Below are 15,739 nucleotides of genomic sequence, written 5' to 3'. Positions count from 1 at the left end.
CAAAACCGAATGAATCTTTGAACAGATTCTTTTCTTTTGTTACCTCTCGATATTCCCACTATGCACGCGTTTTTTAGACGTCTGCGACCGTTGCCGCGTACGCATTCTTACGAATATTCGGCGGAAGGACCGTAGGGATATCGATTGGACATTAGGCATGTCGGCCTTACACTTTGATGACATTATGCTTGTGTCGCGAAGTCGTTGAGTGCCGCCACAATGCTATATAAAATTTTGGAATTTCATTAGCATTAGAACGAAATACAACTATCGTGATTATACTGACAAAATTTGAAAGGAATCTGACGATTTACACATACAGGGTGGTCTAAAAATCAGTCCTCACTGGTCAATACGCAATCAAAAGTTAATCGGCTTGCAGTCGACTATAAATTGCAATATTACGAATTTCAAAAAAGATTCTGCTTCGATGACAAGCCAAGGATACCTTGATCTTTTTAAATGGCACTATGTATTTTTGTCTGCATAACGCTGTATGCGAGTTACATATATGCTATATATTGTTGTATGCTCTTAGTTTGCGAGGTATTTGTAAAAGACTGTCAGTAACAATATAACATTGTAGAATACATTATTCTACCTATTATTGTGTGTCCGTGACAGCGTATGCGTTAGCATAATGGGTTGCCGGCTGTCTCACGGTGGCTGGATAAAATAGTACCTAACCCGGAGATAATTTTTATCTTTTGTTCATAGTTTATATAGGATTGGATTAGGCGTGAGGTTGTAACATGCAGAGAAAACCTTTGCCCGAAATGTTGACTTCTACACCATATTAGTAGAATCATCGAAATCCAAGATGACGGCAGCTTTCTAAATAATTAGCAACAATTCTAGCGTAATAGAAACGAGAAATTATGCACGCAACATTTCTTCTAATTTAGATGTTGGACAAAATACAACTTTATATAGAGACGAAGAGAACAAGAGCTAACTATTCGTGCAATAGTAAGCGTAAATACGTTATAGTAGACTAATTGTAAGTTTCAATATGTAATCGTGTCGTATTCGAGGTTCTCTCCGACACTTGCTCGGTACTGTTCAGTACGTGACGTGTCCACTTAAGATAAATTGTCGCAAGGTTAAATATTGCTGCTATCTTTCAACAGGCAGAGCATAATATTTATGGAACATCTGGCAGGACAAGATCAATCGTCAAGAAATTGACGATGATTCGCCAGTTTCCGAAGTGAGGGAAAAGGTAAGAAATTCTTAACGAAAGGAACCAGAAACGGGATGCTCCAGGGAATAGAATATTCCCGGTCGTTTGGAATATCTAGGTTGATCGAAAACGTATCTCAACGCCGGTCGCCAGGAAAAAGTTCGTGAGCTTTTTGTTCCCGAGACGAATTGATCGGCGTCGCGACAGACAGAATACCGAAATATTCATGGGATTGGAAGTTTTCTTGGAAAAAAACTTGCTGTCGTTCAATTCTTCTTTTCCCGACTTTTTGGCAGAAAGAAAAAAAGGAAAGGGAAATCTTCGGATTTTTCTTGATGTTAGAATCTTTCTAGTATGACACGCGCCATTTCCGATACTTAGCGCATCCCGATTGACCCTTAGACAACTTATGATTAATGCATTGCTCGAACGTTTCCTTAGTTGAATTATCGTGGCTCGATTTGCTATGTCTGATCGATTATGTCGACGATGGACGGACAAGTAAATCTGACAAGTTGACATCTGTTTTAGCATGGAGCGCTAGTAAGACTCATTGATACGTTTGCCATTGATTATCGAATTGCTTTGAGTTCCATTTATTGATTAATTGCCCGACATAATTTTGATCTACGTAAATCTTGACGTTTATACGAATGGTCGAATAACAACTGGCTATTGGGCTGATAAGGTTCCAGTTGAGGCGTTGGTGTTCGAAGTGGTTTTAAATCGTTCCTTGCGAATCAAGAGCATTAGAAGAAACATGTTAAGAAATTGTCGTTTCTTTCTCGTTCTATCGACGATCCTAATTTTGTTGGTAAGCGATTGTACTTTAAGAAAGGAAGATTCAATGATACAAATTTTGTCAAAAATTTCAATTATTTCTGTTCTTTTTTAGCATCTTGGTAAGGCAGATATTAGGAAGGACTGTCGCAGAGAATCGAAGGTTTCATGGGGTATGCTATACAGCATCTGTAATTATGAAGCCAAAGGCTTCGGTAATGAAGTATTACTATCTTTCTTTGAACGTTTCAGCCGCATTAAGACGGATGAAAGCCGGAGACTTGGAACAGGAAGATCAAAACTTAAAGTGCTACCTCAAGTGCTTCATGATGAGGCACGGTATCTTAGATAAGAACGCGGAGGTAGATGTGCAAAGGGCGCTTCGACATCTACCACGAAGCATGCAAGACTCGTCTAAGAAATTGTTTAACAAGTGTAAATCTGTTCGTGAGTATTTCACGCGTTTTCGTTCTCCATGTAAATTGTGCTATGTAGATGGATATTAAGTTCTTAGGATTATTAGGTTAACAGCGTTCCACTAAACACGATTCAAATACACGATCGCTGAGAATTCTAAAGTTTTGTTCAAAATAGGAGACGGTAATTTGCTCTACCGGGTCATGATCATTCGTGCGCAATTATTATGATTCTAACATCGAACTACCTACTTTCAGAGAGTGACGATCCTTGCGACAAGGCTTACAAGATGATCAAATGTTACGTAGGACATCACCCAGAGGTAGATACATTTTCATTTGTTCAGAATTTCTTCGTTTAACAGAGACGAACTCATTCCTATTCGCGTTACAGATTTTGCAGAGCGTACCTTTCCTCTAGAGCTCTCGTCAGGAGAGCCGCAGGGAGATACTCGAGTATTAAAAGAAAGAAGACGATATTACTCCGCTTTCGTGTAATCATTGTGCGATGAGAGACAAAAGAACGAAATAGTGCTGTATGCATGGTTCAACGTTAAATAAAATTGGAGATGTAGCACGGGATAAATGGTGGGAAGAAAACGATAGTCTTAATTCCTCAACGTACGATTTTTCTCAATCTAATCGGTTAAAGATGCACTATCCTCCTCAGCGTAATTGTTTTTCGACTATATACGAATGATACATATACTTTTGTAATTATATCGCTACATCTTATATTTTTAACGCTCGAATGCTAACGTTAGGGTATGACCTTGAATTTACTGTACCAACTTAGCTGCGGTGGAAACGTTATTTATTTTTGCTATATACGTGTATGACCGTAAAGGGGTTAATCGCGTACGCGAATTCAGCTCCTTCAATTCTTCGAAACTGTCAAAACTTCGAGAAAGTTTCGTCCCTTAAGGTATTCATCGGCTTAGCGGATGAGGTTTATTCCTTACAGGAACGCGGAAGGAAAATCATTCAGCGAACGTTCGAAACTTCCGACAATGTAGCATATTCACCGAGATATTGGCGTCTGGCGGAAATTAACTTCCCTCGACGATGCTATTTTTCTTACCTTTGCCTCTGTAAGTTTACAACCTCGTTTACGCGTCGATGTCTCTTACGGGTCGGTATTAACCTCTCTGTAAGCAACCAAAATGCTGCGGTTATTTACGAATCTCAAAACAGCGGTTGATTAGGTAATAATTATGTCTATGATAATACTCTTACTTCCAGCTTTATCTGATATTGGTTGCCTAAGCCAAAACTCGACTCTGTATCGTTGGTGTACCTCGTCTACATCAGTTATGACGTTAACATCATAATTAACATTTCACACATACAGGATGTTAAAAAAAGGAAGGGTTCGATACTTAAAGGGCTTATATACTATTATAGGATAAAGGATATACACTATTATAGGATTATTTATTCAGAAATATTAGAAATTAGGATTTCCAATGATTTCTACCCTATACGATAAATTTATTGATAGATGGATCTATTTACAGTGAATTAAACAGGAAACGATGGTTGTTTAAAGTGAACTAAATACAGTCATGTGATATAACTAAGACAATTAAATTGATAATTCACTAAATTGATAACTCGACTAATCTGAACGAGTCTCGATAGAGCCAGCCATTCAACGAGCAGATGAAAGATACCATCGAAACTCGTTTCTCCCTAAGAGAAAATTATCGTTAATAGGATTTTCGGTAATGTAGTCGACGGACGAAAGAAACACGGCTAGTTTGTTCGGGCCAGCAACGTGAATGTACCTCTAACCGACTTCTGAAAACGTGGCTTAGGTCGCGTCTATATTCACCGTGGTGGAAGTAGGTCACACAGTTCTGCCCCATCGGGGTATTAAAACAATCCCTAAGCTGTGCGCGCGGCCGGAAAAGGGCGCGGGGGCCAAGGGGTGGCGTGGAACGGTGGGCGTCAGCCACGGGAAGGGGTAAATAACACACCGAGGGAGGCGGACAACACGCGTAGGAGAAAGAGCAAGGGTGACTCTAGTAGGAAAAAAAGAAGGTGGTGCTGCTGAACGGGGGTTATAAGTGGCAAAAGTACTGCGAAAAGCGAAGGGGCTAAACAACCTCGAGGCAAACGACGAAAGATAATGATGCACCAGTCGACGCGTCCTCCTGTTTCTTCGCTTCTATTGGGCTTTTCAATGCGACGATTTGAATGTTCCTTTCCGGAGGATGCGTGTGTGTACAGTTACAGAACACACCCCTTAACAGTTCCCGGAATTATCTTTCCTTTATTGTGGGGTCGTGATTTTTAACACTTCGTCGAGTTGAGGTCTCCAACTTTGACAAAACAATTTATTTTTCGGCAATTAATGGAGGAAAATAGAAGAGCGGTCGCTATAAAAGGTAGAAATATCGATTTTGTCGTAAGTGTTTAAATTAATCCTACTATGGATCTCGAATCTTTATGCTCCAATCTTGCTTTCTTTTACGGATTAAGCGTTAATGCAAAATCTCGTTTGTAAATTTTCATCGATATCTATTTTATAGTATTTTAACTATCGAAATATTTCTTTTATCAAGTTTAAAGAAATTGAAGTATTTATAACATTGCGAACTATTTTTTGCGTGTGCTTGGTTCTCAATGGATTAAGAGTTTGAGACTCAAAATTTGAAAATCGTATAATAAATACGATAAATTCTACTTACAGCGACTATAAAAAAGGGGAAGCGTTCAAGGGAATGTTAATCGTCCGTTTCATGAACGACGATATAACTTTTACAGTCAATGTTGATAAACGTCGGAAAAATAAGCGAATTTTCCAACGTGAGCTGTTTATTGTCTCTCGCGCGTCATATTCAGAAAATTGCAAGTTTCGCGTGGGTAGAGTGTAAAATACTGCGGAAAAATCGAGCTGGAGCCTGCAGGGGTTGCGCCCGGAATGTAAGATTGCAGATAGGTTCACAGCTTCAGATACATTGAGTCTGCTTTACAAAATACCGTTATTAAAGTGGCGGTACGAGAAAGACAGTTAGGTGGCGAGCTAACCCTGTGATCTAAGGGATCTAGCCGCTAATCCTCGTTGGCCGGATTAATCCGAGCTCACCGAATTTTCCGGCTCGACGGTGCACGGTCGTCGAGAAAAGGAGCGTTCGGCCATTTCCCTTCATACCCGCCGTTCCGTTATCCTTTTATCCAGATGTCTGTGGCATAAACCCGAAAAAAATTTTGTTCGACTCTGCTCGAAAATTCGAGCGACCGGAGAGAAACGTATATTTGGTGGAAGTGATACAGTAAGATTTAAAAATAAAACGCGAAATACTGAAAAATCCTCATCAATTACGTTTCTTAAATTTTGTATCATTCGATAGTACTATTGTATGATTTCAAAAAATCTGACACTTCAAAAATGAAACGTAGAACTCCATAAAAAAGCCTTTCGTTAGAAAGTAAGAGTATGTAACGATACTTTGTGTAGTCACTGTAGCTATAACTAGAACTATTATTCCTTACGCGCACATTTTGCACTCTGCATCAATTTTTTTGAAACCAACGTCTATAATCGTCGGCAGTGAACTTCAACCGTCGAGTCATAATAAAATCAGAACTTTTAAAATATAAGTTGGAAATTCTGCGAAGGAAGAACAGTTGCTTCTTGTAAGCCCTAAGTACATCTAAGAACTAATTACTCGTTGTGCTAAACGAAGATTGAAGAATCTTTAACAATCGACCAATTGTATCAACCTTGCCGCATCACTCCCATCAAGTATATCCGAGTTTCCTGTCGGTAGTCGATGACGTTGCATTAAGGCTTCGTTTATCTCTGTCGTTGGCCGTGAGAGTGCAGAAACTTGGCAGTAACCGGCTATTTAAAACATCTTCTCGACGCCCGCGAGAACCAGCCCAGTCGTCAAACACGATCGATCAAAGGACAGAATCCGATCGTCGTGATTCTCTAAAAGAGCTTTCCGTGCATCACCAAGGGATTCTTGATAGCAAACGTTGACGAAGATTTGGTCAGGCGTGCCGATTAAGATGGATCAATGTTTACGGAATCGAGAGAGAAATAATCCCCGATTCTAAGGGAATTACGCTCAGTATTTGAAAGACCGTGTATCGGAGAGTCCTGAGGGAATCTCCAAACTGCGAAATTCTGCAACTGTCCAAGATGTGGTTGCTACAGCCACGATGGCTACTGAAAATTATAATCGTTCCTGGGAACGTCAGAAAATGTTCAAGTTTTGGACCGCGAGCATTTCGCGCGAAGGATCGATTGTTGCGAGTTGGTGAGCGTATTTTCGCTGTAGTTCGAAAAGAATGGAATCAATCCACCATAGTTTATCGTTCGTTGGAGCGTTCTCCGATCATCTTTGTTTTCCCGAATAGTCTATCGCTATTCGCGAAGTAACGATATAACATACGATAGGTAATAACTGTTCGAAAAAATAGTCATCTGGAATTACCTCCCAAGTTCTCCTTGATTACCAGAAAGAAAAAGTAGAATTATCGGTCTGATAATGATTTATGGCTGGTTGGTTATCGATAAGAAAGGCGTATACGTCGTACTACGTGTCCCACAGATGGTCAAGAAATCGCTAGCCTGCAATTAGCTGCGAAAAAGTCGAGCGAAACTTTCCGTGACACGGTGAACGCGTCACGTCTGGTCGTAAACCTGCTTTGTGCGAAGAACAGAATTAAAAAAAAAGGAATTTATGGCCGGTCAGAATGGAGCATGGTATTCGATTCGCGGGCGATTCGGGGATGGTGGCGTTACCTGGCGCCTTTCCAACAATGTGTTCACACTTTTTACTCCGCGATAAATTCATGTGCCGCACCCCACTACGTCGATTGCCTGACGTTTTCTCAGCGCTGTCCGGACCCACCGCCTATCTATGTGTGCATGTGTATTTCGTTAAGACCAATTGATCGTTTAATCGCGGTCGTTTAATTTTGCTCACCGTCTAATTTCTTCCTTTTTCCGTCCTTTGCAAATTATGAGTTTATTGTCCCTTTTTGCGTCGTTAATCTTATTGCGGTGCCCTCTTCTACCATTTTTATATTGCTCTTTGAAGAGACCTCTATTATTTCTGATGGTTTGAGATGGCTTTTATCAGCTACATTCTTTAGTTATCACGAAGTACTTCAAGCATTATCCTGTATCAGTAGAATGAAATCAAAGTGTTTCTTTCGATGATTTTCATAAAGAATTCAATAAATCCAAATGTTTTCCTCTTGTTAAATATTCAAGTTCTGTTTGCGTACTCAAAACTCGCAATAGCCGAGGCGTCAACGTTCTCAATATCTTTTCATGTTTGCTTTAACTTGAAATTTACATCGACTTTTAGACCATTCACGACGTACTTGGTTTAATTTGTTTCTGCAATTTGTTTCTATGTCTCTACATTGCAGATATTTATACAAAATTATATTTTTATAATCACGATTAAAAAAAAAATGGAATCTGGGGAGAGATATACTTCGCTTACTGAATATTATAATAAATAGCCTATTTTTGTCCATAATCTATATATCCCTACATGTTATGCACATTTTGTGTATTTTCTCAGTTTCAAATTGCCTATAAAGGTCGAGCAGATCATATATCGGACTTTGTACGTTTCTAGTGCTGTTCTAGAATTAGAACGAGAGTATGTACTCTGTTTTTGGCATAATTTATATACTCCTACATATTATGCACATTTTGTGTATTTTCTGAGTTTCAAATTTTCCGCAAAGGTCGGGGAGATCATATATCGGACTCATGTTCTGCCCTTAGTCCTGTTCTAGAATTGGAACGAGAGTATGTACAAATGTATCTACAAATGTACATGTACGTACGTTGAAGATGGAGTAGGAAAACCAAGCAAGATTCGTATCGTTATCTAGTTTTGCCACTAGACAGTGACTCATGAAAGCATTTGAATACTTGCCATGGACAGCTTTTATGAATATATTATGTCTGTGTTATATGAAACCTTTTGAAATTTCAATAACATCGTAATGAGATTCGAATATCATGATCGCGCTGGTATTGAAATCAATCTGAAAATATACGTCACGGAAGATATACTAATATAAGAATGTAAGTTTCTCAACATCTTGAAGATTTATTGTACTTCACACAACGATTACTGTGCATGTGTATGTGTGTGTGCATGAACATTTGGGGAAGTGAAAATAAAAAATGATACGAATGGATCAACGTGTTTTTGTTTGGTCTTGACTAATTACAGAAAGGTTCCTATTGACTAATCGACTATGGTGAAAAAGCAAGGGACGTGGAGCTGACAGCAGGTAAAAATGTGGCGAAAGAACGAATCAGGGATTTTCTTGACTTGGTCAATGGTGTTGGTTAGGGTCGTATATCTAAAGAATAAATATTTGTATGTCGCTCTACCGATTCTTGATATGTATCAAATTTGTCTCTCAAGTTAAAAAAAAGAAAATAGTTTATAATATAAATAATCCTCTTAAACGAGCAATTACTGTTAAGGATTGTTCTATAAAACATTGACGTTTATGAATGTAATACACGTTTAACTGTTCAAATACTTTAGCAAACATTGTGAAATGTATAATATGTTTGTAATAACTATCTTGTAACTTCGATATATATGTGTATGTACATTTTCGGTTTTGTTTTAACCTTTACCAAATACAGTCATCCTACTCATTACAGCGTATCTCATTACAGCGCTGATGAAATTTTAATATATTTTGTATAACATACAACATTCATAATATGATTTCATAAATGTTCAAATATTTCCATAATAACTATACGTTCAAATTTCTTTCTCTTTTTCTCGCTTTGTAACTTACTAGAATTTAATTCTAATTGGATAAAAACACGATTCATTAATTAATGAGCGAAACGCAGTATCGCATGTGCGACCCCGATTCTTCTAATGAATTTCGATTTTTCATTCATGCGAATATTATGCATTTGTCAATTGCCCGCGATGGAAGTACATCATGATGTATCTACATCGATGACACGTGTTTAATCGCACTTGGATGGGAATCCGTTCGATTATCGGTTACGTTTGAACCGGAGTCGAATCATTTGACGTAAACCAAAACCACCCGTTGGCGTCATTCGTGCAATTGTAAACATTTTCCATCGATACATTTGTCTACAAATATCAAACAGAGCGCAAAATAATCAGTTGACACTTTGATCCTGCGGAAACGAGGCGCATTCGTTGGAAAAAAATAGAAAAGTAAAGTTTCTGTCTTCAATTACGATCGGCTAGATTATTTTAGTTCGAGGAGGTTCGACGTGTCTTCGAAGGTAATTCAGCGGAAGACCACGTCGAAGATCGTCGGGGAAAATGAAGGGGAAAATGAAATTCTCCCCATTGTACGGGAAGTTTCTCAATCTCGCTGGACGCGACTGTCCTTTTATCACGCCGGTAATTAACTGCCTAACAATTTTTCTCAACTACAACGCTCAATTTAAACTTTATTAATGAAGGGACCACGCCTCATTAAGCCGCCGCCCTTAATGACGAACGACCATCTAATCCTAGCACGATTATCGTGTTTACCTCATTTCCCGAACGAGAGCTCCAAAATTTCCAGAATATTTCGCTTATTATACCGCTCGGTTATGACCCGACTACGATATACAAGTATCGATGAAACGAGGGGTCGAACGTACACGATTCTTCCCTTTAAACTCTGAAGAAAATTTTACGAGTATTCTTAAAACGTTGTTAAAACAAATTCTCCGAAAAGGGGGTCGGTGAATTTATTTATGAGAAAACAGTCGAACCGTGCGCCACTCGAGATCAGGAACGATGGTAAAAGCGAAGTTCGACCCAATGTTTTCTAATTGTTGAGATATTCGGTTTCGCGAGTTGTCCGATGAAGCGACGATAATTCGTGCAATTTACAACCAGGAGAAACGGAAAGAAGGAACCCTGCTATGTGCGCGGGCTCGTATATCCGTGTTATATACATTTTCATGTCGGAAATCGTGAACATTAATTTTGCGCCATCTAAAGTTTCCATTCACAGGATTCTAGCGTTTTAGAATCCACCAAGATTTAGAAGTAACTTTATGGATATTTTCGTTTAGGGATTTTTTGAGACGCATTTGTTGGTTTTGTTTCGGTGTGTTGTATAAAGGGGAGCGATCCATTGTCATATAGGAGCAGGATCAAACATACATATACTGCTATTTTAGCGGATTCTCTTCGCCGCTTCCTCCTTTTTCCTTTTTCTTAGTCTCTGCTATTCTTCCTTTCTCTTAGACGCCGCCACCCTTCCTTTTTCTTCCACCTCTTCCCTTTCTTCCCTTGCCCCATTTTGTTTTTCTCCCTTTCATTTCTATTTTCGACCCTCCTACCATTAGTTTCTTCCCTTTTCCATTCCTTGTTACACCTCATTTCCATTCTTTCCTTTTTTCCTCTAGCTCTCTCCTATACTTTTTCCTCTTGTTTCCTTCTTTTGCTCTTCACCCTTCCATCTTTCTTCCTTTTCTTTCCCTCTTTTTTTCTTTCCCACCCTTCCCACACCTTCTTGCCGTTCCTCTTCTCTCCCATTTTTTTCCCGTTTTCAATCTCAAGCGATGAATACATAAGGATTTATTATAGTATACTAACGGCATCATTCGCTACTCTCGACGTCGACGAACTGTACAATGTGTCTAAAAATACTTAATCTGCCAAATCAACCGCGATTACGACAGGGTGAATGTTCATAAATTGTTCATAAATTGCGAATTTTACCTGATACCGGCTCCTGAAAATAGGGCCATAAACTTAACGGCGAAATTCTCAAGTTCGTCGAACGATGCCCATAAACTCATGCCCTCTCGTTCATTCAACCTCTGCAAACCATCGAAAATGTAATTGCCTCTTTTTGTCGACGCTCGTATTTCCACTTGGTTCCACTCATGCCGGCTATTCCGCGTGTTTCATTCCATCTGGTATAAACGTTTCGTTGCACTTTCCCGATATCGTAACATTCTACCTCTCATCCGACCATATTCCAACTGGAAAATAATATCATGTACACACGTGCAAAGATTTATATACACACGTGTATACGTACGTACATCTTCAATTTGCGTGTAATTAAAATATTTTATTGCGTTCGAACGACCATTCGTAAATTACGAATTTCCATCGATTTCTGAAAGTCACGTTTCCCAGAAGATGTTCACGTGATATACACGTATCTTTTCTTGCTACGAAAGATTTCATCGGTCCGTGAAAAGCAATTTAATAATAGATTCGCTCAAGTGGTTCACACCGAATGGTTCAACCTTGTGACCTGGTTCTCAGGGATGAAAGTCGCGGCAGTCAGCTGTTCGAAAATGTTCATATCGGGCTACATAAGGTGTCCTAGGTCTTAACAGCCAAACTTTGTACGTCTGTTCTTTACCTTCCAAGAATAAAACAATATACACACGCTATGTATATACAGGCTCAAGTATGATAATTACGACTGATGATATTAACATTGAGCAAGTTTCTTTTGTTTCGATCGATAGGAATTATATCCTCGTAAATAATTATGGCTGTAATAAAATAATTACAACGATAACATCGTTCATCACGTCGGTAATAATGAACTTAACGATTGTTCATAACCGAATTTGGCGAATCACGAGGTAAATTACTTATTTACAAGCAAGAACCGCAATTTTGCTCCGGTTTCGATGAAATTTTGTAGGTTTAAAGAACAGCCAAAAACGCGCTTCTTCTTACTAGCGGCACCTCAAGTTTAAAGAGTGAAACCATCCTCCAATATCCGATCCCTTATGGGAATCCGATGGGAAAATATTTATTAATAAAAATAGAATGTTCTTTAACGTGTTAGGAGAAAGTACTAGTCAACGAACGATTCTCGAAAGTGTATAAAACACCTACATCCAAAATCCTCCATCTAAAATCCTCCATCTAAATTCTCAGCCAAATTTTAATCCTGAGCTTTGCTTGTTAGCTCGACTCAAATAACCGTAATTTACCCTACTGACAAAGTCTGACTGTTAAATATCGGGACATCCTGTACAGGACACGGAATATACGTATGCACCGCAAGATCCTCGAGAACTATACTTCACCAACCGGTTCGTGCATACACAGAACCGTCTCAATAATACCGAAAATTGATTCAAGTACGTCGTTGCATGGTTCAACGACAACTCCACGTACCGCCATTCAATGATTCTCTTTCATCATTTACATATTTTGAGACCTCGAGAAAGATCATCGATTTTTATATCGATTCGACAAAATGCATTTTTCCCCCGTATTCGAAGGCAAAATATGACATATGGTAAATGTGATTGCCTCTTATTTCGAGGTAACTGATTTCCGTGAAACGCATACGATGTATTTGCTTAGCAATACAAATTTTTCGCTGTGTGACAATTTTAATTGAATTGATTGCGGAGGTTCGTTCGAGTGGAGCATGTGACCCGAGACGAAATCGAGCGGCTGCCAATTGGCGAGCAGATTGCCAACAGAAAAAGATGAAGAGGCTCGATCGGCAGTGCGTTTGTTCGTATTACGATCTCCGGTTGGACTTTTTCCCGCAAAACCTTCAAAATTCACGGCTTATTCCACAAATTCTTCATCTTCTTTAGTTTGTCTTGAAAACCAAACGAATCCATCATGTGCGATCATTGCGCGTAAGTCTCGAAATTAATCGAAAAATGATTGTAAACCTATTAGGGTGATTTAACGAGCAATGCCGGCTCTTATCTTGCATTCTGAATTTCTAAGAATGACAGAATTTGTTTAGAGCCACTTAATGCGTAAAAACTAAAAAGTTAAGCAGCCTGTTTTCGTCCTACAGAAAAGTTACGAGCCAAAAGGGATACGCAGGACAAGTGACGTGCAAATGCGACCAGTTAGTATATATATACCTCTCTAAGATTCCTTGATCGTTCAAAAGTTCCGTGTTGCAATAAACTTTCGTGTGTTACGTTCACAGCGGCGAGAAGAAGAACGGCGAGGCCAAGGAAAAGGATTTCGGTGGATGTTGCTCGAAGAAGTACGATGTTTATATTTTCTATTAACATCCTTAATAGTTTTTAAAATGTAGCTATTGCTAGAATGCGAGTGTTTATGGGAAATTTAGAGATGTAGAAATGTACGGAATATAAATAATACGAATATATATCTCGCGTGTACTATATTTCAAACGTGACACAACTCAAACGAGCTTTTCAACAAAAACGAAAATTTATTTGGAAGCTTATAAAAAATTACTTTTTTCCATACAATGTTCACATCACATACAAAGAATACATCGTTGCAACCAATGATCGAACATTATTTTCGTAGTTTTTGAAATTTCCCTCTGATACTGCGGTTTTGATGTTTTTCTAGCACAGGGTTGAATTATGTTGAATCGTAACATTTTTGAAATGTACACTTTTGTGGTATGAAATATCAAGCGAAAGAAACCTCTATTCAGGTCCCATTTTTTAAAATTATTATTATTCCATTACTATTTCCATATTCTCCACAAGAATTTGCATAAACATCCGCAACCTGTTAGTATTTTATACGCTCAGGAGCCACGTTGATTAACTTCATAAGTTGAAACGCACAGAAAGATGACAATTACAAACATTATCTTGCAAAATATGGCTTGAAATTTCCAATTATTTGTATCGCTTACATTATTGGAAACAAGTCCTTCGATTAAATCGCTAAAACGTTGAATATTAATTATGTACCTGATTACTAAAATTAAGGTCTTCGTGTAAAACGAAATTGATTAGTTCGGCTATCGAAAGTCTCATTTATTAATCGTTATTGCAGCCATTAGTATTTTCAACATTTTATCGTACTTCCGATATTATATGAATACTTCCTGTATGGCCGCCAGCATGAGAAAATTAAAGATGAAGGAACAAAACAAAAAAAAAAAAAAAAAAGATAAGATCTAGAATCTTAAGAATGAAATAGGTTAAAAAACAGAATGAAGTTTGGGGCAGCAGAGCGGTGGTTTAATCGGACACTTAAGTCGTGCGTTTAATCGAATTACCCGACTGAATGTGCAGAGAGAAAAAGACAATCGGCGGATGTTGCGGAGCTAAATGTTGCGCGGGACCGCAGGAGGAAGGAGGGTGTTGTACCGGAGGTATATCGCCACCACCGAAGGAGAAATTATGCTGTGGCCAAGAAAACTAACCGAGTTTTCTTCCTAAGGAAGCCTTTAAGAAAGAGCTGGCTTCAGAGGGGAAGAGCCAACCGGTAAACATTATAAGCGTTAAGCGACGGGCTCGGCGGCCATATAGGTACACGGTAATAGTTCCAAAGGGAATCATTGAATTTACGCGACGCACCATCGTAAATTTTTTCCACCCGGATACACGAATCGACAGAAAGTACTTCACGTAACAAACTATAAATATACTTTCGCAATTCGAAAATGTCGGGTAAGCGAAACCGTAGCATAAAAAAAAAAAAAAAAAAAAAACAGCGGGGGAGGTTTACTGCGAATTTATTGGAATTAGGACATCTTTTGACTTTACGAATTCTACCATTCCTAGGGAAATAAGATGCAAATTCGTCTCGTTTTTCAGAGCGAGAGAGGCAGCCGGTGGGTGTTGCATGTCCGGCTGTTGCAAGGATAAAGCGAAGCAGAAGGAACCGGAAGCTCCCTCGAAATGTTGCGCAGATCGTAAATGATATCTCTCTGTAGATAAATAAAAAAAATTCCGAGTCTCTATACCGACCAATGTAATATCACTTCTTCAACAATAAACGATGCTTTGATATATGTATTTACGATTATTTGCATCTTTGTTACTATGGAAGCTTAACCTTGTACGCATGAGTAGACTGGGGATTTTTATGCATGTGTGGAAAATTGGAAGATAGAAAATTAAACATAATAGAAGCAATATGTAAAAATGTATAAAGTATCTAAAGTGAAGTGATATATATATATATATGTCTAAATTCTATAGTTATAGTTAATAAAAATATGAATTTGTACAAACATACGCAGTCAACTACTATCGAAATTATCCGGCAGCACGCGTCATTGAGATTTTACGGAACCTCCAAATTCTTCCAGTATAATGTGTGACCACTGCAGGTATACTTTATTTCTTTTATAAACTATATGGGCGATTTGGTAGAGGAGCGCGCCGCGATCATTTTGTTTGATTTATTTCATTATTACTCGTGCCCTCGGACTTTTAAACTTAGAATTAATTTTTAATAAATGTTTCCAAATTGACGATTTTTACGATGTGTCATACCGTTGGAAAATCGTAAATCGTTTTTAAACTTTCAGAACTTTCAAACCGCTGCTTGAAGGGGCGGATACCACGAGATATTATGAAAGGGACAGACCAACTATCAGCAGCGTGACACCACCAAGAAATAGCGTGATGCCA

At 38.6% G+C, this 15,739-nt stretch overlaps 2 protein-coding genes across 2 annotated transcripts; both read left to right on the top strand.

Annotated features, from left to right (window-relative positions):
- Positions 1–1,057: 1,057 nt before the first annotated feature.
- On the top strand, positions 1,058–4,845 carry LOC126870678 (general odorant-binding protein 83a-like). Its single transcript, XM_050628605.1, has 6 exons — positions 1,058–1,222; positions 1,715–1,997; positions 2,079–2,136; positions 2,216–2,410; positions 2,638–2,702; positions 2,774–4,845. The coding sequence occupies exons 2-6, from the start codon at positions 1,944–1,946 to the stop codon at positions 2,798–2,800; spliced, it is 399 nt and encodes a 132-aa protein (XP_050484562.1). The 5' UTR covers positions 1,058–1,222; positions 1,715–1,943; the 3' UTR covers positions 2,801–4,845.
- A 7,942-nt stretch (positions 4,846–12,787) lies between these two features.
- Positions 12,788–15,084, top strand: LOC126870152 (uncharacterized). The gene is made up of 4 exons (XM_050627616.1): positions 12,788–13,009; positions 13,177–13,230; positions 13,315–13,374; positions 14,918–15,084. Exons 1-4 carry the CDS (start codon positions 12,993–12,995, stop codon positions 15,021–15,023), a joined length of 237 nt encoding a protein of 78 aa, XP_050483573.1. The 5' UTR covers positions 12,788–12,992; the 3' UTR covers positions 15,024–15,084.
- The last annotated feature ends 655 nt before the right edge of the window (positions 15,085–15,739 follow it).

This window comes from Bombus huntii, chromosome 10 (genome assembly GCF_024542735.1).
Source record: "Bombus huntii isolate Logan2020A chromosome 10, iyBomHunt1.1, whole genome shotgun sequence".
Lineage (NCBI taxonomy): Eukaryota > Metazoa > Arthropoda > Insecta > Hymenoptera > Apidae > Bombus > Bombus huntii.
The sequence above is the reverse complement of the archived record's forward strand: the minus strand, read 5'-3'. Positions and strand labels throughout refer to the sequence as shown.

Excerpts from the sequence above, each read along its gene's own strand:
- LOC126870678 (XM_050628605.1), top strand. The coding sequence starts at position 1,944 with ATGTTAAGAAATTGTCGTTTCTTTCTCGTTCTATCGACGATCCTAATT. Across the intron at positions 2,411-2,637 it reads TAACAAGTGTAAATCTGTTC|AGAGTGACGATCCTTGCGAC; the intron begins GTGAGTATTTCA and ends ACCTACTTTCAG. Across the intron at positions 2,703-2,773 it reads ACGTAGGACATCACCCAGAG|ATTTTGCAGAGCGTACCTTT; the intron begins GTAGATACATTT and ends TTCGCGTTACAG.
- LOC126870152 (XM_050627616.1), top strand. Across the intron at positions 13,231-13,314 it reads GTGACGTGCAAATGCGACCA|CGGCGAGAAGAAGAACGGCG; the intron begins GTTAGTATATAT and ends TTACGTTCACAG. Across the intron at positions 13,375-14,917 it reads GGTGGATGTTGCTCGAAGAA|AGCGAGAGAGGCAGCCGGTG; the intron begins GTACGATGTTTA and ends CTCGTTTTTCAG.